Source organism: Leiobunum rupestre, chromosome 7, assembly GCF_980474605.1.
Source record: "Leiobunum rupestre chromosome 7, qqLeiRupe1.1.hap1, whole genome shotgun sequence".
Taxonomy (NCBI): domain Eukaryota; kingdom Metazoa; phylum Arthropoda; class Arachnida; order Opiliones; family Sclerosomatidae; genus Leiobunum; species Leiobunum rupestre.
In genome coordinates this window covers 33,170,460-33,193,387 of record NC_143390.1, presented here as the reverse complement: position 1 = coordinate 33,193,387, position 22,928 = coordinate 33,170,460, and the positions used below count along the sequence as shown (strand labels likewise).

Below are 22,928 nucleotides of genomic sequence, written 5' to 3'. Positions count from 1 at the left end.
GCGAGTGGTATTCCAATCAAAACAGCCCTGACAACTAGATCAAAGACCGCCGGCAAAGAAGCCTTATTTTCAGCCGCCGAAGTGGTTAAACAAATGACGGGATCTGGACTTAAAAAGATGCGCGCTAGACCCCGTAAAATCACTCGAACTAAAGCCAAGAGGAAGAAAACATCGTGCCTTTCTTACTCCGACATATTTTCATAAAAAATTATAATGGCACTATTACATCCTCACTCGAGCGGATGCGTGAATTCCGAATTGGACCTTTTTCAAGTCCCGTTATCGCAAACGGGAATTATCGGCGGCGAATGGGTCGAATACAATCCCATTTCGAGCATTACCAACAATTCGGCGTTAACGTTTTGTATTAGTGGAAATTCTGAAGCGTACGTGGACTTGTCGCAGACTCTTCTTCACGTTCAGGTGGAAGTGAAAAAAGAAAATGGAACATACCCTAAAGCAGCCGTGATTGCCGCGGAATGCACGGTTACTACGGCAGCGGATAATATCGCACCCGTCAATTTGTTTTTGCATAGCCTCTTTCATGAAGTTCATTTATTTTTAAACGAAAAATCAGTCACTCCCTCGGCTCAAAATTATCCGTATAAAAGTATGATTCAAACAATGCTAACTTTCGGTGACTCCGCTAAAACGAGTCACCTGACCAGCTCCTTATTCTATCGTGACACGGCGAGCAAATTTAATGACTTTCGGAATAACGAAGGCTTCTTGAAAAGAGCGGAATTTGCTCGAAAGGGAATTATCGATATGATCGGCGTTCTCCATCTAGACATTTGTCAGCAACCTCGCTATCTTCTAAATTTAGTGGATTTAAAATTTGTCTTCGGGAAACCCAACACGGAATTTTGTCTACACTCTGATGTCAAATGCAAATTGGATATCAAATCTGCCTCGTTATATCTAAGGAAAGTTAAATTAATTGCGGAAATACCGTTATCTCACGCGAAAGTATTGCAGATGGCTAGAGCTAAATACCCCATTACGCGCACCGAATGCACTTCATTTTCGATTCCCCAAGGAAACATGAGTGTGGTTCAAGATCATTTATTTACCGGACAGATTCCCAATAAGGTCGTCATTGGGATGGTTATTCAAACCGCGTTCCTAGGAGATTTAAAATTATCCCCATATAACTTTCAGCATTTTAATTTAAACCACATTGGATTGTTTGTGGACGGAAACAGCGTTCCCCATCGTCCGCTTACTCCTAATTTCGCGGAGAATAGCTACATACAGGCTTACGCTAATTTATTTCTTCAAACTAGTCAGTGGAATATTGACGAAGGAAATCAGATAAGTCGATATGATTACGTTGGTGGGAACTGCCTTTTCGTGTACGATTTGACGGCTGATTTGATGAGCAACGCCGCTCATTTTCATTTAGTTAGAAACGGAAATTTAAGGCTTGAAATAAAATTCGCATCAGCTTTACCCGAAACTATTGCCGTAATTGTCTACGCGGAATTTCAGAGTCTGATTGAAGTTGATAAAAACAGAACCGTACTTTTGAACTAAAATGGACACGTTTCAGCTAACTAAGATTATGGAAAAGGATAAATTCACTAAAGACTTATTTCGAGGAGTTTTCGCCGCGGATAAATTACCTAAATACGTTACGACTTTCCCATCTCTTTATATCGTAAACACGGCGACATCAAAGAATTCTGGCGAGCATTGGATTGCATTGTACTTTTCAAGTAATCATAACTCTGAGCATTTCGACTCCTTCGGAAACAGTCCTGATATGTTTCGCTTTAATGACTTTGTCGAAAGAAATAGTAAAACTGTGACTTTTAATTCATTACAACTGCAGGGAAACCTCAGTGCGACGTGTGGTGGCTTTTGCGTGTATTTTGCTCTTAATCGCTGGCGGGGTGTAAAAATGTTTGATATCGTGACTAGATTTTCAAGAAATAAACATGACAATGATAAGATGATTAAAGAATTTATGTATTCAAAATTTTCAATAAATTTTCAATAATATTCATGGGTTTTTTTATTTCACAATATTTTAAAATCAATGAAACATTTATTTTATTAATTTGATCCACTTATGACCGTATGATAAAGAACTTACACCATTGCCTAAAATATACTTTTTGTTATCGCATGGATTTAAAGCTATTTTATTTTGTGAGATAGTAAAAATTTTATGCTTTGAACTAGCAATTCTTAACATGGTGCTGGTTGTAACCCTATTTTGAAACAAGGAATCGCAATAATTAGCGTGCCTGATCTTATTTTTAACAACACGTCTGCAAATTCCTTTCGCTGTTTTCTTTTCCCCCTTTTCCGATAAGATGGAATACATCTTGGGCCGGAGACCGCAAAACTCGCGAATTGGGACACCATCCATTTCGTCCTTCATTTTTCCCATGACCTTTTTGTTGGCGTTGTTGAAAAGAGGGTGGTCGACAGGGTAGCCCGAAAAATCAAAGAGTTTGGAATCTTTCTGTAAATCGGCGTAGATATCTTCTGTTTGGATGTCGTAGGTTAGGCTATCCGTGTCTGTGAAAAGTAGTCGTGCTCTGTTGCCGTACGTCTTTCGGATGTACTCGTAGTGGAACTGGTACATAAATAATTTCGAGATGTCAAGAATAGTGAAACCCGTGTAGATTGGTCTATTCAACGTCAGCGACTTCTTCTTCATTTGAATGCCCACCAGTTCGTTATGAAAAATGGTGAACTTTTCAAATGCCGGCGAAGACGCTTTTTTGATGGCACGTTCCGCTGTTTGAACTAGATGGAAATCTATTCGGTTTCTTAAATTTTCCATTGTTTTTCCTGAAAATGAAAAAAAAACGTTTTTCTTTTAAAGTTTTTTAAATTTAATTAACTTTAATTGAATTAGTTACCGAACACGCTGTTATTTTGAAGCTTGAATAGGTCCTTTTCGAAATCGTTCTTAGTGAGTTTCCTTTTTTCGGTGTTAAAATTTATGAAGGGTCGGAGCCAGGGTTCTTGGTTGAAAGATAAAATTTTCCGAACCATTGTTAATTTCATACCTTTAGATATGTAATACTTCAAATTACGATAGTGAAGTACATATCCTTCTTTTTTGGATAAAGATGGGACGAGCTTAGGAAGGGTTTCTTTCAAAGGCAGCTTTAGTTTTTTTAGCATTAACTTGTAGTAATTAGAAAACATATCGATTGTAATCTTTCTAGACTCGGGGGCAAGCGGGTAGCAATTGTGCGTTTCATGTAGTTCCTCTGGATATTCCAAGTCAACTTCCAAAATGAATCCGTAAGAAGCCTCGTCTGATAAAGTAAGTACGTGGTTTACGGTGTAGGATATTAGAACGAACGAAATTTGGGTACATTATGAAAGATAATTATCATACCGTCTGGACAAACAATTACGTAGCTAAAACCGCACGCTATATGTTCTGACAATTTGGTGGTACATGATAGGGCAGAATCCGGCAAACAAGTGTTAAATTTATCGATGATAGATTAAGCGTGAAAGGGAAAGATATATCGGAGCAATCCAATTCATTTTCAAATGGCTTATATTGGACCACCCTCTCTCGGTGCATTTTAGCGGGATAAAGTTTGGCGAGGATGCACCACAAAAAACATTTTTCGTCGTTTGAATTTAGGTTTAAGACGCCTTTGCAATTACGAACGAACGGGGGCAGTTCTATATATGAACCGCCGACCAAAGGCATGTACGTAACTATGTCCACTTGGATATAAACTATGTGGTTCATGATCCATCCGCTGCCTCTGTCTTCAAATTCTTCCGCCGCCTTACTCATTTGTTTTAAGCAATTGTCTATTTGACCGGGTATCTCTTCAGGTGTAAGCGAGGTTTGGTTTCTACTCCGGAAGTACGGGAAAGCTTGTACATCTTCCCCGTTGTTCAGTTCACGATCGTATTGGGCGTGAATGAAAATATTCCACTTTATGCCCCTTTTTTTACGTAAATTATTTTCCAAATATTTAATTAAACCTGGCTTAATAGCCGTGATAAGCATCTCTGGATCGGTTTGAGTTATTTTCGGGGTATATCGCGAACCAACAATCGCATCTTCCAGAACGGACACTTCCTCGATGTTACACCGAAAGGGCTCGGCATCTGGTTGGGATGAATCTTTTTCTACGCGGGGGAGAGATTCTGCATCTTCTTCATTTGGTTCAGAATGAATACACGAGTGGCGTAGCAATCGTTGTCTCCGAGCGAAGCTAATCCCACATACAACACAATCATATTTTTTATTTTCGTGCTGTTCACGAACGTGACGGTTTAAATTAAACTTTTTATTAAACTGTTTCGAGCATACGGTACACGTAAACATTGCAAATGCTTTATTCGGTGGCTCCCGTAACTGATAATGAGAGACTAAGTGGTAGACAAGCTTATATACTCTTAATGCGACCTTGACTTTCCGTATTCAATTTCAGCCTCATTCCCTTCGTCATTTTGCTTTCGCAACCGGAGTATCCCTTTTATTGTAATAAGATCTAAAGGTGTATCGGTGTGGGCTTTATTATATTATTTTATAGTATGTCATATGATGTAATAAATGTAATAACTATATTGTAATTTAGAGTGCCTATTATCGAAATGAAATAAGTACAACAAATTGATATGTTTAATATGGGATTTATTCAAATAAAATCTTAATTTCCCGCTTAAGAGTTCTATTTTTTTATTTTTTTTGTTTTTTGTTTTGTTTTACAAAGACAATAGACCCTCTTTTACAATGTTTTCATAATCAATGAGTTCTTCTAAATCAGTATTGAAATCAGTTTTTCTCGGCTTCCTTTTCTGGGTAACGTCTTTTCTGATGCCAGAGCCTCTCTTCTTGCGTTTCTCGGTCTTAGAAGCTGAAGTCTCGGTTAAGCCCGAAGAAGTTGAACCAGAGGCTGAAGACTCGGTTAAGCCCGAAGAAGTTGAACCAGAGGCTGAAGTAGAAGCTGAGAATGATGGATCCAAAAGGAAAGCAAAAGGATCAGACATCGAACTCGAGGGTAAAGATAGAAGAGACACCAGTGTAGGAGCTGAAGACGGAACCAGTGTAGGAGCTGAAGGCGGAACCAGTGTAGGAGTCGTTGGTTGCGAAGCGAAGGCTGACACGCATGGTGCATCATTAAGAGAAGAAAGGAGCATAGATGCCATGAGATCCTCTTCCTGGGATACATTAGGATCAAGCTTTTCGATCTATTAATGATAAATAAAATTATTAGTAATATTTTTCAGAAGAATATTAAAAACTATTTAATTGATGTACGTACCTTGATTATTTGCATAAGCGACGGTCCCAAAGCGTTTCGAATGTTTGATATGTTTGGATGGTATGGGAGATGTACATCGATGGTACACCTAGAAGCGTTGGGATAAAAGTTTACCCAAACACCTTTATGATGTTTTCGTAAAATAACTTCGACCATCCTGAATGAAAGTACAGGTAATTCGGGTCTACCGGGGATGACTCCTATCGTAGCAGTGTACCGTAACACAGCGACGGCGACTTTCATATCCAGAGAAGACATTTCGTGAGATGATTAAACTATTGCTCTGCAAATAATATAGTTATTCTGTTTGTGACACGGGTTTTTATACTCTTCAAAAATATTTTGAAATCAAAGGGCACAATGTATTATTAGCATTAGTTGAATTTTAACCTTGGTACTTGTTATATCACAAGAGGACGTTGAAGTTTTTGTTATGTTTAAGAAAGCCCGGATAAAAAATTAATTAAATAAGAAATTAGAAATTCGGGATGATATTTTTCAAATATTTCTAACGGCGACAGAAAATTATGGCGCCTGAAAGCTGAGATTTTAATAAGACTATCAATAAAAATGAACAGGCAAATAGTTTAAGAGGAAAAATTCCATACAGATAATTTGTAAGCTTTGATAATTGCACAATTAGAGTTATTAAAATGGTATTTACAAGACGGAGGGCATGAGTTGGGCAGTTCATTTAACTTGGGACAACTATACTTCTCAACATTGATGATTTCTTTATTGAAATAGTTTGATAGAATGCTGCATTTTTGGTGTCCTTTAGCGTAAAACTTCGATGCTTTAGCCGATATGAATGAAATAATGTCAGGCAACTGCTCCAAGTGGTAGTCGCCATCGTTCCATAGTAAGCCGCAAATACTGCGAGAAATCCACGAGCATTGACTTTTTTCTCGCAAACTTAGTTCGTGATACGGGAACGGTGGCTTGAACGCGTACACACCACTTTCGTCGGTCTCCACAATCAAGTACGCGAGTTCTTTTAAGATATATTCACCACGGGCTCTGAGAAAGTTGACTTCCACGATACATGACCTTTCCTCTGACCTTGAATAAATATTACATGAGCGTGATTCATTTGGGAAAGAAATCAAAGGTACATTTTTGACATTATAAACTTACATTTTAGATTTACTCCCTAATCCAAGACGTGAAAGTAGCAAGAACCAAAATATTCTAATGAAATTTGGAGGGAAATCATTCCCTATATATAAGATTTTTTTTTCGTACTTTGCACTTTAATTGCCTTAATTTCCATTTAAATCATAACCTTAAGAAATCTCAATTGTTTTATAATACTTTCTTTTCACGAGAAATTCCATAATTATTAATCAAGCCCAAACTTGGAGATTTAGTTTGTCGCACGTTTATTTTGGCTTCTATTAAAAACACCGGCGAAATATTTTTTTCCCGTCAAAGAAATTCGATAGCGTATAAATTATCCGGGTTCTCCCGAAGACTCTCTCTGATTCCTCCCACACCGAGCGTGAAAGAACGGTAACGGAACCCACGAATAAACTTTTCAAGGGCGTTTTGATTCCCCATTGTTATTGAATGAGGATTCACCTTCTCGTAAGCGCTTTGAATGACGATGACTTAAAGGCGACTCTGCACCCCTAGGCTCGACGCGCCGACGAGTCGCTCGTAAGAACTATCGGCTTCTAGTAGAAATTAGAAACCCCGTATACATTAGACGGCTAGATTGCCGACTGAAGCTTCGAAATCATTCGATTCCCCACGTTCGTCTTCAACGCTCGACTATGAATCCCGTTGCCACTCTCGTACTTTTACTCCCGCCGAAACATGAGAGCTTATTTCGATTTGACGTTTCAATTTTTCGACGGTCTCTTTCGAATTATCGGTACCGGCGAATGCAACCACTTTGAGCCGGTACTTTTCAAGGGCGTTCAAGGTTGATTAAATCACCATAGAGAATCAACGGGGAATCATATATTCCCTGTACAATCCTATGGGAAAATGCATTTTCCGTGGAGCAGGTCTCTCATTTTTATACTACTCTCAACAAGTTTTTATTTAATACTAAATTAGAATATAAACACTATACACCAAATGAACAAAATGGGGGAATTATACCGTCTTTCTTTTCTTTAAAGCGAAGACAAGTGATGGTTAGGCCACCACAACTACAACTATATTGTTAATTTCTCTGTTTTAAATAAACGGGGGGGGATTTAAACATAAAATAATACAGTACTTCACCATATATTTATTAACAAATTTATCTCTCACGGTTTTCTAAGGGATCAGTACCTGTGTCTGTAAATTAAGGCATCCTCACTTGAAAGAAAGCGGGGGAAGGGAACCAATACTAAACACTAACAATCAAATACTACAATAAAAATACTACAATTACTTTGGTTACAATTAACTCTGAAACAAAACAACTAACATAAATGATATTGGCAAGGGTAAAACGAACAAAATACCACGAATAATTCGGCGTTAGAATATTCTTAATTTAAATTATCCAAGTTTAGGAAGCCCAACGACGATCGCAGTCGGCACAACTAATATGACTATTATGACAATTTTTAAAAGGTGTTTAATTCTTAATTATCAAATTAATTTTCCAAGTTTTATCGATCATTTCCGAAAGCAAGACCCATATCCGACCAGAAATCGGACTTTTTGAGCTTCTGGAGAAACATTGGGCCGACCAACCTTTGACAATTTTTACACAATAAAACGCCTATTTTACAGTTGCTCAAATTATAGTCGGCCCAATCGCGAAGGATATTTAAATCAACCATATCAGACGGCATTGAGTCGGCGTGACACACACTAGCCGATTCCGATTACTACCCGACAGCTTGACCCCTACCCGACCATAAAACGCACTACGTGTGCTACTGGGGTTATTTAACCGAGTGTACATGCTTTTGTTTTTATTCCGACATTATTTCTCTCTTGGTTCGAGAATGAGCAATCTGCCTTATTTGTTTTGTTCTGGGGATTGTGGGGCGGAGTTGAAAAAAAAATAACTGGTGACCTAACGTTTAATTTGGTGATGCCATGATGACGTCGTCTCACCTGGGAAGGTTAGCTCGTGGTTGTGGGGAAGTTTTGGGGAAAATCTGGGCTTGGGACGGGTGAGGAATGTATTGCACCATGGTCTTGTGACAGAAAGAAAACACTTTATTTCGCAATGGATTTAATTTTATCTTTGCTGTTAGTTGCGGCACTAAGGGTGGGCTGAAGTGGGCTTTAGCCCCCCTGCATTTCTGAGAGGGGCCACATATTTATATTAAAAGGGCCACATATTTATAATTAAGAGGCCACATATTTGAATTTATGAATTTTCTTTATCTCTAGAAATTTGCTTTATTTACTCAATAAGATAGTAGACCATAAACAGATAGATTCGGGAGGAAGGGAGCGGAAATTGAGAGAAATTTGAATGGACAATAGAAAAAAAAGAAAGGGAATTTAAGGAAATACCCCGGGCATGCAAGTGTCCCCTCCAGGTCGGATACAAGGTCATAGGGGGTCCAGTAAACGCGACGAGAGCCGCAACAATAAAACGACCTTGCTCTTCTCGCTTCCTGGAAAATTTTTAAGGGGTCACTAAATTTGTAAATGGTTGTAAGGGCCACAAAATACTTAGGGGCCACAAAGTAATTAGCCCACCTGGGAAAAAACCTTAGCGCCGCTAGTGTTTGCTGAAGGCAGGGATTTAGACTATAATTTATTTTAAGGGAATGGTTTAATAAATTAGCTTCATTTTATATTTTAAAGCGGGGGTAAGTCAAATTCTATTATCTGTATAAATTATAACTAATTCGGATGCGACATTTAAAAGCTATTTAAGTTTTAAGTTAACGACTGGGATTAGATTTTATTAAATCGATCTTTGAATTCTAATGGCTTTGATATAGTGGGCTTTAAGAATTCTTAAAATAAACTATGGAGTAATAACCAAATTAATTAGTATCAATAATGGTCAATAGTGCAATGGAAAATCTAATAGCAAAAGTAAAAAAAACACAAAAAAATTAAGTATGTGGGGGAAGATAAACCTGAAGGGTTACAACATACATGCTGTTTATTTTTTTTTCATCAAAACCCTGTTTGACTGAAGCAATTTACCAAAATTTGGTATTTCATCACGGCAATCTGCCAGTTTAATGCAATTTGTAACTTGGAAAATTTCTTCATTCTTAAGAATTAATTAAAAATTTAAATCGATTTTCTAAGTGTGTCTAACATTAAAGTGTTGCCAGTTTAATTAAATCTTTAATCACTTAGGTTATCAAAAGCAGATCAAGCTGGTTAAAACTGAAAAAGTTTAGATAATTTTGGAATGCCAGTTTAATTAAATCTTTAATCACTTTGGTTAATGTTTTTCGTTATAAAAAGTAGATCAAGCTGTTTAAAACTGAAAAAGTTTAGATAATTTTGGAATGCCAGTTTAATTAAATCTTTAATCACTTAGGTTTATTTTTTGTTATCAAAATATTAGTGTCGTTAAGACTTATAACCCCTGTAGCATTTTAGAGTCGGGCCGACGTCGGCTAGTGTCTTAAAACAGAAAGGTCGGCCTACTGTCGGGCCACCCCACTCTGAAAGGTCGAAATGTCCTAGTAGATAAGTAGTCAGCCGACCGTCGATCGACAAAAAAATTCGACTCAGAAAGGACTATGGACCGACTCAAAAATGACTATGGGCCGACTCAGAAATGACTATGGGCCGACTCAGAAATGACTATGGGCCGACTCAGAAATGACTATGGGCCGACTCAGAAATGACTATGAGCCGACTCAGAAATGACTATGGGCCGACTCAAAAATGACTATGGGCCGACTCAGAAAGGACTATGGGCCGACTCAGAAAGGACTATGGGCCGACTCAGAAAGGACTATGGGCCGACTCAGAAAGGACTATGGGCTGACTCGGAAATGACTATGGGCCGACTCAGAAATGACTATGAGCCGACTCAGAAATGACTATGGGCCGACTCAAAAATGACTATGGGCCGACTCAGAAAGGACTATGGGCCGACTCAGAAAGGACTATGGGCCGACTCAGAAAGGACTATGGGCCGACTCAGAAAGGACTATGGGCTGACTCGGAAAGGACTATGGGCCGACTCAGAAAGGACTATGGGCCGACTCAGAAATGACTATGGGCCGACTCAGAAATGACTATGGGCCGACTCAGAAATGACTATGGGCCGACTTCACAAAGGCATATTTCCGACTCGGAAACGACGTTGGGCTAACTTCATATACATACAATTCCGACTGTGAAACGACGTTGTGCCGACGTCAAATTAAATCGCACTTCGGAACTCCCACTTAATACCAATTTGATTCCTTAACAGTAATTTAGATGAGATTGAATCGATAATAATTTTCAATTATTTTGTAAACAAAAATGAGCTATTTATATTAATAGAACTAATCCAAACAATATACAAGACTGAAAATCTTTTGGCGAAGTACATAGAATTAATATAGTAGTGATATAGAAAAGAAACATTTTAATTAAGCTTATAGAGTTTAATACGTAAAAACAATTACAATTCAAATACTTTTAACAAATATCATTATCTTTTAATGTTGTAGTCTATTTTATATGTTATTTATAAAACACATGACCTTGTAATTGCCAAGGCCTAACCACTCATGCAAAACATTGTTCACAAAGCTATAATTAATTGATATAGATATTATTTATATTGATATATTATTGAAAAACTTACTTTGTTAGTTTCGATATAATGTATTTCTCAAGATTTCAATTATGATTTTTCCATTAATTTTTAAAAGAAAATTAAGCGCACAAGTCAACAATTACACCTCTCATCTCAAGCAAGTTCACCAATAAACTTCTAACATGCTGCTAGTCTGGAGATGGCGCTGCGAAAGTATCAACTGGCGCGTGCTTTTGAATTTTTTAAACTATGAAGCGTTTGAAAAGCGTTTGTGCTCGTATCAATAGGCCTATTTATTAATACATTTTAAATTTTTTAATCTATTTAGTGTATAATTAATCAATATCAATAAAAATCAGGAATCGTTATTCCATGCTTTGACCAGCCGTTAGAGGCGCCACTAGTAGCACTCTGAAGCGCGGGGAAAATTTTGACCAGCGTCTGCTATCGTATGCAAGTTGAGCCATTGAACACGCCAGTCTATTTATATATAGTCTTTGGTTTAGAGTCGGGGTACGGTCGAAAAGTCGGTTTATAGCATTGAGTTGGGAATAAATAGAGGTACAACTAAATCTGGCTGGCGCGGGATCAATTTCGTTCCATAAAGAGACTTTATCAACTTTGTCGTTCTACCGCGAATCTGATGCGAAATTGGAATGTATGATTTCTCGTAACAAACAAACCTTTGAAGTTGTTTAAAAATAATTTTATTCTGTCAACACGATTCTTTTTAACTCAAGTTACGGTGAGTTAGCTAATAATTATTTATTTTTAGCCATATAACTTTACAAAATATAGATGGCGCTACCGCCTAATTATAAAGATGAATTTCGTACCGTCTTATCAGACTAGGTCCAGCGTAACCTTGGCAACTGAAATCGTTATTTTAATTCTAGCAGTATTATTCCCAATTCAATGGTTTATAGTCGACGACGTTTTTCGACACTAAAACCGTAAATCCTTTTTTGGGACTATTTATGGTCGGTATACCGACCATTATCCAACTTAAAATAGACCTTACATTTAATTATTGGATTCGACATTAACTTTATGAAACCGACCATATTTATTTAGGAAAAGGGGATATTTGAATTATTTTCTGACTATTTGATGATGATGAATTTTTTATTCACTTTTAATTTTTCTTCAAACTTATTTGTATTCGAAAATCTAATAATGAGATCAGTTTTGGGTCGGAAATAAGCATTAACATAAAGTCGGCCCGACGTCGTTTCGGAGTCGGTTAGAGTCTATTAATTGGCGGTAAAGAGTCGACGTTTTGTAGTCGGCCGACCATTTTACCCCTACGACATTTCGACCCTCAATCCAAAGGTCGGCCGACTTAAGTGTTTAGTACCTTTTGCCGGCGTCGGCCCGACTCTAATTTGCTACAGGGGAAGTAACTTATTATTCAAATTAATTTCTAAAAATTAATTAATCATAATTAATATACAATTATACAATAAAATACAATTATTTAAAAAATATGAAAAAATTACATGTGTGGTCCTTATCAAGTCGGCATATCGACTGTACATTAAAGTCGACGTGCCGACTTTATAAAGTCTCAAAATGGAAATTTGTAATTTTTGGGGTTTGAAAAAATTGAACAATTTGAGTCGGCATACGGTCGTCGACCTGAAAACGACTTTTAGACCCATACCCGACTCTTGACCGACACCCTAATGCTACAGGGGAAGCTGTGATTGACCGAGGCGAATAACAATAAATGTGTATTTCTTCTATGAATTCCTTAAGTTCCTTTACTGTTGGAAATTTGCAAAAATCTTCCTTAGGCAGATGAAGCTGGTTATAAAACTGAAAAAGTTTAGATAATTATGAAGTGTGACTAACACAACAGAGCTGCCAGGCTTATTTATGTCATTATGTTTTCAGGTTTTATTTATTTGCTAAACAATTGCTTGTGTCAATTTTTAATCAAAAATTTTTGACTGAAGCAATTGACCAAAATTTGGTATTTCAACATAGCAATCTGACAGATAAATGGATTTTGGAAAATGGAAAAAGTCTTCATTCTTAAGAATTAATACAAAATTTATATCGATTTTCTAAGTGTCTCTAACATTAAAGGGTTGCCAGTTTAATCTCTACTCCAAGGTGGGACGGTGGGAAAAATAACTTTTGGGAGTTTTGGTTTTAGTTTTGAAATCGCCTTTCAGGCTGCGCGGCGCAGAATCAAAATCTCCGCTTTCCGTACCCCTCCCTCCGCCTGTTCGCCCCCCCCCCTCCGCCCGTTCGCCCCCCCCCCTCCGCCTGTTCGCCTCCCCCCCGTTAGAAAACAGCTAGGTAAGAGAAGAACCTTTTCAAATATAGCTCAATTCCGATTTATTATCTTCAAAATTCTATCGCGATCATTTTGCAATGTAGAAGATCATATCAAAATCGTATAATTTTATGTTTATTTTTCGGATAAAGTATCATCTAGTATCCTAAAAGCTAGCTAAAAGTATCCAAAGATACGAGCGCGCCCATCACTGGTGAAATACGAAATTTATAAAAGCTAGGAATATTAATTTCCATTCTCCTATATAAGAGAATACGACTCCGCGACCGCCGCCGCCGTAGCGCAGTAAAAATGTTTTTGCTGCCATCTATTTTTTAGAAAAATGAAATATATTTTTTGAATCTTTCTCAAAAATATATTTTTTGAATATTTCAAAATACGGCTAACTAAACGGATAATTCAAAGGATTTTTATTATTTTTAAAACATATTTAACCGTTCATAAACTTCAAGTTAGAACTAGCACCACCAGATGGCGAGGGCGGCGGCATTATATAATTGGAATCAACCCGGGCTTATCTAAGTTATCTGACCATTTTTAGTTCCACATCGATATATATATATATATATATATATATCGAAGTGGGACTATTTCTATGGACGGAATGTCGTTAAGTGTTGTTTGTTTGTTGTTTTGTCGTGGAAAGTGACGACACGGTAGATGGAGCTGCGAAAAATAACTTATTTTATATAATTTATATTATTGGCGACACTGGGTTTCGTACCCAGATTTCTGGCCGCGTAATCTCCTAAACCGACACCTAAACCGAGTGAGATACGCCATCCGCTTAAAATTTCATGCTTGATCTAATTCCGAAAATTTTAAGCGGATGGCGTGGCTCACGGTTCAGTATCATAGGAACGACTTTCATTAGGTCGACTAACCCCAAAAAAACCTGTTCATAAGGTCTACTGTCGACCTTATGGACACTATGGGCAGTCCATAAGGTCGACTCACCTACCATAATCATAAGATCGACTTTTATAAAGTCGACCTTTGACGTTCATAAGATCGACTGCTCCCAAGGTCGACTTTTTGAAGTCAAATCCATGTCACCTGATAGAAAATAGAAAGGCTAATTAGCCTTTGACAACTGTACTAGGTAAGGCTTATATTTAATATAGTCGATCTTATGAACATGCCATAAGATCGATTGTCGATCTAATAAACCACCATGTTGTTCATAAGATCGACTGAACTTGCTCATAAGATCGAGTGCTCATATGGTTGACAGTCGTTCTTATGAGCAGTTCATAAGGTCGACTCTCATTTCCTTCTAAGGATACTGTAAATAGAGTAATAATTCTGCAATAGTTTTCTGAGATTCTACTGTTGCAAACACGAAATTTATTTGACTTGTTGCTAGGACGAGCAACCGTCCAGTGTGCGGCGGGCTTAAGTAGCAATTTACAATAATTTTGTATTTTGACACTGCAGTCAGAAAGTAAATTGGATTTTTGAAAATGGAAAAATTTTGTATATTGTGTCCCTGAGTGTGTCTAACATAACAGTGCGCCTAGGCTTTATAATTTTTATGAGTAATTAACTAAATTTCATTCGTGGCTTAATTTATTGTATATAACGCGTATAAAAATACACTTTATAAAATAACCTTAATATTTAAACCGTTAGCATTTACAGTGTTTATGGTGAGAAGAAAATGAAGTTCATTGTAGAAAAACCCCTTTACCAAAGGGGAGATAACTTTAAAACTCTATGCCGAAGGTGTGTTTCGATTAGTCATACTAGTGTAGCAATTAATCCATCAGAAATAACTAATTGATTCCACAAAGTGATTTAGTAGGGGAAAAAATATATATATTTAGACATTAATGATGATAAAGAACATAAGAATGACATCCTAGTAAAATAATCTCAACACCACAAGTATATATTTTGTTCTACCTCACCCATTAAGGTTGAACTCCGACAAGACTTTTGAACATTTTACGGCAAAAGAAGGATATGAAAATGATTTTCAATTAAAATACTGAAAAAAGACAAGCGTTTCTAACGTTACCTTGTATTGCTTTTGTGATGTTCGTACTATTTAATTACACACGCTTGCCTTATTTTTTATTTTGATCGAAAAGGCATCTAAGAAAAATCTTCGTGACGCTAGTGGCATGACCAGGCTATATCAGTAGCGGCGCTAAGGGTGGGCTGAAGTGGGCTTTAGCCCCCCTGCATTTCTGAGAGGGGCCACATATTTATATTAAAAGGGCCACATATTTATAATTAAGAGGCCACATATTTGAATTTATGAATTTTCTTTATCTCTAGAAATTTGTTTTATTTACTCAATAAGATAGTAGACCATAAACAGATAGATTCGGGAGGAAGGGAGCGGAAATTGAGAGAAATTTGAATGGACAATAGAAAGAACAGAAAGGGAATTTAAGGAAATACCCCGGGCATGCAAGTGTCCCCTCCAGGTCGGATACAAGGTCATAGTGGGTACAGTAAACGCGACGAGAGCCGCAACAATAAAACGACCTTGCTCTTCTCGCTTCCTGGAAAATTTTTAAGGGGTCACTAAATTTGTAAAATGGAGTGTACCCCATGGTTGTAAGGGCCACAAAATACTTAGGGGCCACAAAGTAATTAACCCACCTGGGAAAAAACCTTAGCGCCGCTACTGAGCTATATTTATTTAATATCATGAAATAACAAATGCAAAGACGAAGGTTGGCTTTTGTGCAGAAAAAAAAGAGATATAAGAGTACAACAAAGAACATATTTTAAAAATCTACATTGTAAAAGAGGGACAATTTTGAGCGGAAAATTTGATAATTATTCTCGGTTGCAATATCGTTGGGGAGCGAATTCCAATCATTAATTACACTGTTTGAAAAGAAATTAAAAGGAACGGAAGATTTTGTTTTAGGTTTGTAAAGTTTGAGCGACTGCCCACGGGTTCTGGACTTCACGCTTAGTGAAAAATAATAAGAAAAATTAAGTTCTAAGTTGTTATTAAAAAACTTGTGCAGAAGGCTTAAATTATTAATTTTGTGACGAATAGAGATGGAATGTATACCAAGAGCATGTAAACGGGAGGGGGCATGGAGCTTTGAAAATTTGGTAACTAATTTGGTAAATTGATTTTGCGCTTTTTGCAAAGCTGAAAGATCAGTAGATAAAGGAGTCCAAACGGGGGAACAATAATCAATGAGCGGGAGAGCGAGTGAATTATAAAGCTGCTTAATAAGTATAGGGTTACGAAAATTCAAATTACGTCGAATAAGCTCAGCCACCGAACGAACTCGTTTAGTAACTTTATTGGTTTGCGCAGAAAATTTTAGGTATGGGTCAATCACGACCCCCAGGTCACGCTCGGAGAGTGTAGAAACTATCGGAGTACCCTTAATATTGTAAACAAAGTTCGGATTGCGCCAGCCGAGATGCAACACAGAGCATTTCGTAGTATTGAAGGAAAGACCACGACATTCGGCCCAACGAACAACCGCATCTAGGTCACTCTGCAGCGCGAGATAGTCAGATCGGGAACGAATTTTGTGGGAAAGTTTCGAATCATCGGCAAAAAGTAAAATTAACGCGATAAGCACCACTGTGGGTAAAGAATTTACAAATACGTTTAAGAGTAAAGGACCCAAAACCGACCCCTGAGGAACCCCCCTACCAACATTGGTCCAAGCAGATGCTTGGCCCTGAAGAACGACTCTCTGCTTACGATCCGTTAAGTAATTTTCAATCCACAACAAGGCATCACCATCGATACCCGCGGAACGCAGAGCATCGAGAAGACAAGAGTGGGGAATGGAATAAAAAGCTTTAGAAAAATCTAAGTATATAATATCGACACTAAAGCCATCTTCAATCCACTTAGACCAAGCATTCGTAGCCTGGAGCAAGTTAGTAAGGCAGGAACGCTTGGAGAGAAAACCATGCTGAGAGGGGGAGATAAACCCAGTGCGATGGAGAAAGGATGTTATTTGGTCAAACACTAGATACTCACTGAGTTTTGGAGCCTGATTCAAATTGCTAATAGGGCGATAAGTAGTAGGATCGGATCTAGAACCCTTCTTATGAATCGGCGTAATATGCGCCTCCTTCCAGGAAGGAGGAAGTTCGCAGAGTGAAAACGAGCGAGATATTACAAGGAAAGTAGACCATCATGCCCAGGAGATTTAGAAGTCTTAAGTTTACCCAATAAAAAGACAATATCGGCAGGCTCGCACGAAAATTTCGTAAGAATATCATTGGTGGCAACAGACACGCTGGGGTTCAACGAGGCGAGCAAAGATAAAGTCATTGAGGACCGAAGCAGCCTCAGATAACGTAGCTCTAACAGATCCATCGGGCTTTTTTAGCTCAGAGATCGGAACCCTAGAAGCGCGAAACTGATTGATATGAGCCATGAAAGTTTTAAGGTTGTCGCGAAATATAGAAGTTAGGTTAGATTCATATTTGTGACGTAAATTTCTAACATGGGAATTAAAAGCATTACGAGCAGCACGGTACTGAGTATGGAGGGTATCCAAAACACGCGGAGGGGTCAAACGTTTTTTATCTTTGAGAAATCGTTTCCAGGCTACGTTTTTAAACTCTCTGCTACGAGTCGTACGATGGTTGGGCTTGGGATAAGAGGGAGGCCTACGTAACGGAACAAAACGGGCTATACCAATTTTGATAACGTCGAGAAAGGCTGACCAGGATAAGGACAAGTTACCAGAGCCCAGAACAAGTGACCAATCAACAGAAGCAAGGAAGGCGCGAAACGACTCATAATCACCCTTAAAGAAATTAGGCCTAGGCACAAAAATAGAATGGGACCCACGTAACTGAATTTGAAAAAGAACAACACCATGATAAGAAGGGATATCTTTCTTCGCGTAAAAAACAAGAATAAAAAAATAATAAAAATACGCCTTAAACCGAGGATATATAAAGAGATTTTGTTCACCATCGACTTCAGAGCACCAGCTATTTGAATTTGGATTAATCGAAATCTCTATATTTCAGGTAACTATCTATCTTTGTATACTCTTTACTTAATCGTGCTGGTGCTCTCTATTGAAATCCTATTGAAACTCTGAATTTTGACTATTGCACTGTAACTTGTTTCCTAAAATGGGAAGTGAGGCCACTCTATCTTCAATTTATTAAGAACTTTTAAAACTGAGGGGTGATAATAAGTCTGAATTTGATAAACTAAATGCATCCAATCAAAACTTTTGTTCTAAACTTGATAAAATATGCAAAAAAATTAATGAACATGAAACCCGTCTCGGTAACCTTGAGGTTAAAATGGATGAAATAGACTCTTTAAAATTTGAGACTGATAATTTTCAAGAATCTTTCAGTACAAAGTTAAATGAGAAAGACCGACAAATTATGACCTTAACGTCCCAGGTAGACTCCCTAGAAGTTGAAAAAAGGCGCTGTAATATAACTATAAGTGGCCTCCCTGAAAAACCCGGAGAAAATCGTGACCTCTTAGCAAAGGAAGTGAAAATATTACTTAAAGCTATGTTAGATATATAAATTAATGTGCTGCCTTTTCAAGTATTTCGGAGGGGTGAAAAAAAACTAATCATTTTGAAACTTGATAACTTGACCTTAAAATCTGAAATAATGAAACATTCCTACAAGCTAAAGGGATCCCAAATCTTTATCACGCATGACTTCACAGTTAAGCAGGAAGTAGCTAGGTATAACCTCCGTCAGTTTGTAAAAACTGCTAGTAACAATACGGCCAAATTCAACTCACAATTTTCTGTTATAAAAGACGGACAAATGTACTACTATAATGAGACGAAAACGTGTGTGGTTCTAAAAAATTGAATACTCAATTTCTTCTTTTTTTTTTACATCTTATCTATTTTTTTTTATCACTCATTAATGAAAGTTGTGTTTGCAAATGTCTGTAGCGCCAATTGTAACTTTCCAAAACTTGTATCGCATTTCCCAGATGGGCATATTGATATTTTCGCTCTCACGGAGACCTGGTTTAAAAACGACTTTGTAACTTATCTCCCTAATTACGTTTTCACTGCATGGTCTCGGTAACAGAATTGGGGGGGGGGGGAGTGGGTTTTTATCTAAAGGCTGGAATTAAATTCTCGGTTCTATCTGATATATGTTTCTTTAACGAAAATATTGAAAGCTACAGCATCAAAATAGATTCCTCTGGTGATATAATAACAATAGTTTATAAGCCACATTCTGCACATTTTGATAAGTGTCTGGAATACTGTGAAGAAACTATAATAGAAGTACTAAGATAAGCAAAATAGTAGGAGGTGACTTTAACTCCGATTTTAATACAAATACCACATGCCCGTCTTCAATAGTCGATCTAATTGTTAGTCACGGCCTCCAAAAAACCATAAAAGACATCACTAGGCCATAATCGGGAACTTGCATTGATAACATTTTTACAAATATTAATGGTGAAGCTAAACTTATGCAAAATTTTCATATCTCTGATCACCTACCTATAAAATTTGTGTACGACGTAGAAGCAAAAACTCCAACAATTTTAAAAATAAGAGACTTTTATCTAAAAAATATGAATAAATTTGCTAAGACCATAAGTAAATTAAATTGGGAAAACCTTTACTGACTGGAAGACGTAAACCAAGCTTACGACCTTTTCAATGGATATCTCTCAGAAGCCTACAAAATAAGTTTTAACTTTAGAAATATTAAATTAACAAAGGAATCCTGGATCACTGAAGATGTTAAATTAATTATTAAAAAGAAGCGAAAACTTTATAAACTTTATAAACGCACCCCTTCAGATGATAACCGGGTTAACTATACGAAATTCCGCAACTACTGTAATAATCAGATTAGGAATGCTAGATGTAACTATATTCATAAAAAATTACAACTTGCTAATTCAAGTAAAGAAAAATGGAAATTTATTAATACAGTCACTGGTAGACATAAATCTTCTACGCCAATTTCCATACCACCAGACACCATGAATAAGCATTTTACATCTGTTATTAAATCAAACTCTGAGCTTGGCTATCCTTTAGGTTTTGAAAAAAATTCTTCAACTTGTGCCCTTTTACCTATAGCTGAAACAGAAATTCGAGAAATAATTCTCAATTTAAAACAATCAAGTTCGCCTGGGTTTGACGACTTTCATCCAAAACCCATTAAATTCGCAATTAACTATTTAATCACTCCATTCAAATCAGTACCATAGTATGGTACTGAATTGATTTTTAAAAAAAAATTATAAAAGTTTTAGTGTCAGAAATATCCATAAAAGTGCTAGTCTGTGAAAGTTTCATAAATGTTTCGTAAATCCTGTTGATTTAACAAGGGATGAAGATCAAAAACCTCCTTTTTAAGAGCAAGATTTGACTAATTATTTTATAAATAGCCACAATGAGTCTGAAATAGGTCAGAAATAGAGGTATGATATAGAAATTATTTTTCAAAAACATTTATAAAAGTGTTATTGTGGGAAATATCCATAAAAGTACCAAAACCTCAGTTACTTTTACAAGGGAAAGTAACTAAAAATCCTCATTTTTAAGAGCAGGATTTAACTAGTAATTTCAATTCAATTCAATTCAATTCAATTTATTTAATTATCTCTAGACATTTTTGTACAAATTCGAGGGCCAAGTCATCTTGCGACTTATAGCCCTATTTTACTAATAGTAAAAATCAGTTTGAAATTGGTCAGAAATATAGGTATGATATAGAAATTGTTTATCAAAAACCTTTATAGAAGTGCTAGTCTGTGAAAGTTTCATAAATGTTTCGTAAAACCCGTTGATTTAACAAGGGATGAAGACCAAAAACCTCCTTTTTATAAGCAGGATTTGACTAATTATTTTATAAATACCCACAATGAGTCTGAAATAGGTCAGAAATAGAGGTATGGTACTGAATTTATTTAAAAAAAAATATATAAAAGTGTTAGTGTGGACAATATCCATAAAAGTACCAAAACCTCTGTTACTTTCACAAGGGTAAGAAATCAAAAATTGACATTTTTAAGAGCAGGATTTAACTAATAATTTATTTAATAGCCACAATGAGTCTGAGATAGGTCAGAAACAGTGTTCCGGGGTGGTAAATACCACCTGACATTTATTGTGGCAAATTGTGGCAAAAAGTGTCATGGCAAATTATGATTTTTAGTGACAAATTGACATATACTGGCAAATAATAGAAAAAGTAAAAATACTAATAAATTTTTCATATGAAATACCATAAAAACATGTTTAAGCTATTTTTGTAATCATAGTATGCGGGGTTGCCAATAATTGGGCTATTTTGTATATCTTTCGCATAAATATATAAAATGTTTGGCAGATGATTAATGAGAAGATTGAAACATTAAAAAAAAAAGTTTGAAGAAATTTATTTAAATAATTCAAAAGTGTTTAAAAATACATAGAAGGACAAAAAAAAGTCTTTACAGGCAATAAAGATATTCCGCGAGGGAGGTGCCGGGCAGAAAAGTGTTCAACACCGACGCGGCATAACCCCGCTGTATCGCGATTGCTATCCGCTGAGTCAAAAACGACGTGGAACGCGGCTCCCCGGTAGTTTCCCGAATTCGACGACCAATAGAATGGACCAAAGCCAAACCGTCGCGGCCGAAGGAGCCGAGACATTCTACCGCCACTGCTTGATATAAATATCGGTGTTCAAGCCCGGAGTACTTCGCTTTTTTCTTCGACTCAGCCTAGGTGGCGGCCCAGAGAGGGGCTGCAGACGAAGACGCCAAATATGACGGAGTCAAAGGGTCAGTGCAGGTAAAGTCCCACACCAAAGATTTTCCGCCGGTCCATGGAACCAGGGACATTCCATCGGGCCGCTTCCCGTCGTCGCGCGAGAGACCCGGAGGCTCCAGAATGGTTGGGACACCAGCGGAAACCAGAGCACGTTTAAGAATATCATTAACGGCGCCGTGCCTGGAAAGCCGTCCGGAACAGCTCAGGCCTTGTGTCCCGTAAGAGTCGACCTGGGCACCACAATTACACGCGTGAGGCACGCAGATGCGGGCCCCCAAACGCAGACCGACCGCAATCCGAAAGGAGTCATCGTCGAGGTCGGTTCCTAGAGAAGGCGACGGAAGCGCGTTCAGCCAAGAACCGGATTCCTTCGAGCTAACCGAGAGAAGACGGGCTTTATCGCGATCATTGACTGCGCCATTGGAAAGTAGCTTCGCGGTATTGTCATTAACCGGTCCTTCCCATACTCTTTGATGACTCCAATGGTCTGGAGAAGGTAAAACAGCCTCCGTCAAAAGTTCCCAATGGCGAAGAGCATCGCGAAAAACCGGGTCCGGAGAAGAAGCAAAATAGGACGGAAGGATATTTTGCACTAAATCAGCGACGCTGGAGGCCGACGACAAAAACCCCGGAAGCGCGAGTTTTGAGGCATGACGAATTCCAAGGCCGCCTTTAGCCACGGGAATTGACGATTGTTCCCAAGGAGCTTCATCCATAAGCGTATTGGTGACGTCTTGGAGTGATTTTCGAAGAGTGCCATCGAAAGACCTGAGGCCATCTTCATAAAGCCACACAGGAGCGCTGCGGAGAAGATACGACAACCTCGGAATGGCCAAAGAGTTTTTAAGCAAGAAGAAACCATGATGCGCCGAGATGTGCTCGGGGTTTCTCGCCATCACCTTTAAAGCCTCAGTCTTACTAGCTAAGCAAGAGGAAATAGCTTC

The 22,928-nt window shown here is 37.6% G+C and overlaps 1 protein-coding gene across 1 annotated transcript; it reads left to right on the top strand.

Moving 5' to 3' along the window:
* Positions 1 to 213: 213 nt before the first annotated feature.
* Positions 214 to 1,536, top strand: LOC149936092 (uncharacterized protein F54H12.2-like). The gene has a single exon (XM_090153623.1). It carries the CDS (start codon positions 214 to 216, stop codon positions 1,534 to 1,536), a length of 1,323 nt encoding a protein of 440 aa, XP_090009749.1.
* Positions 1,537 to 22,928: the final 21,392 nt, after the last annotated feature.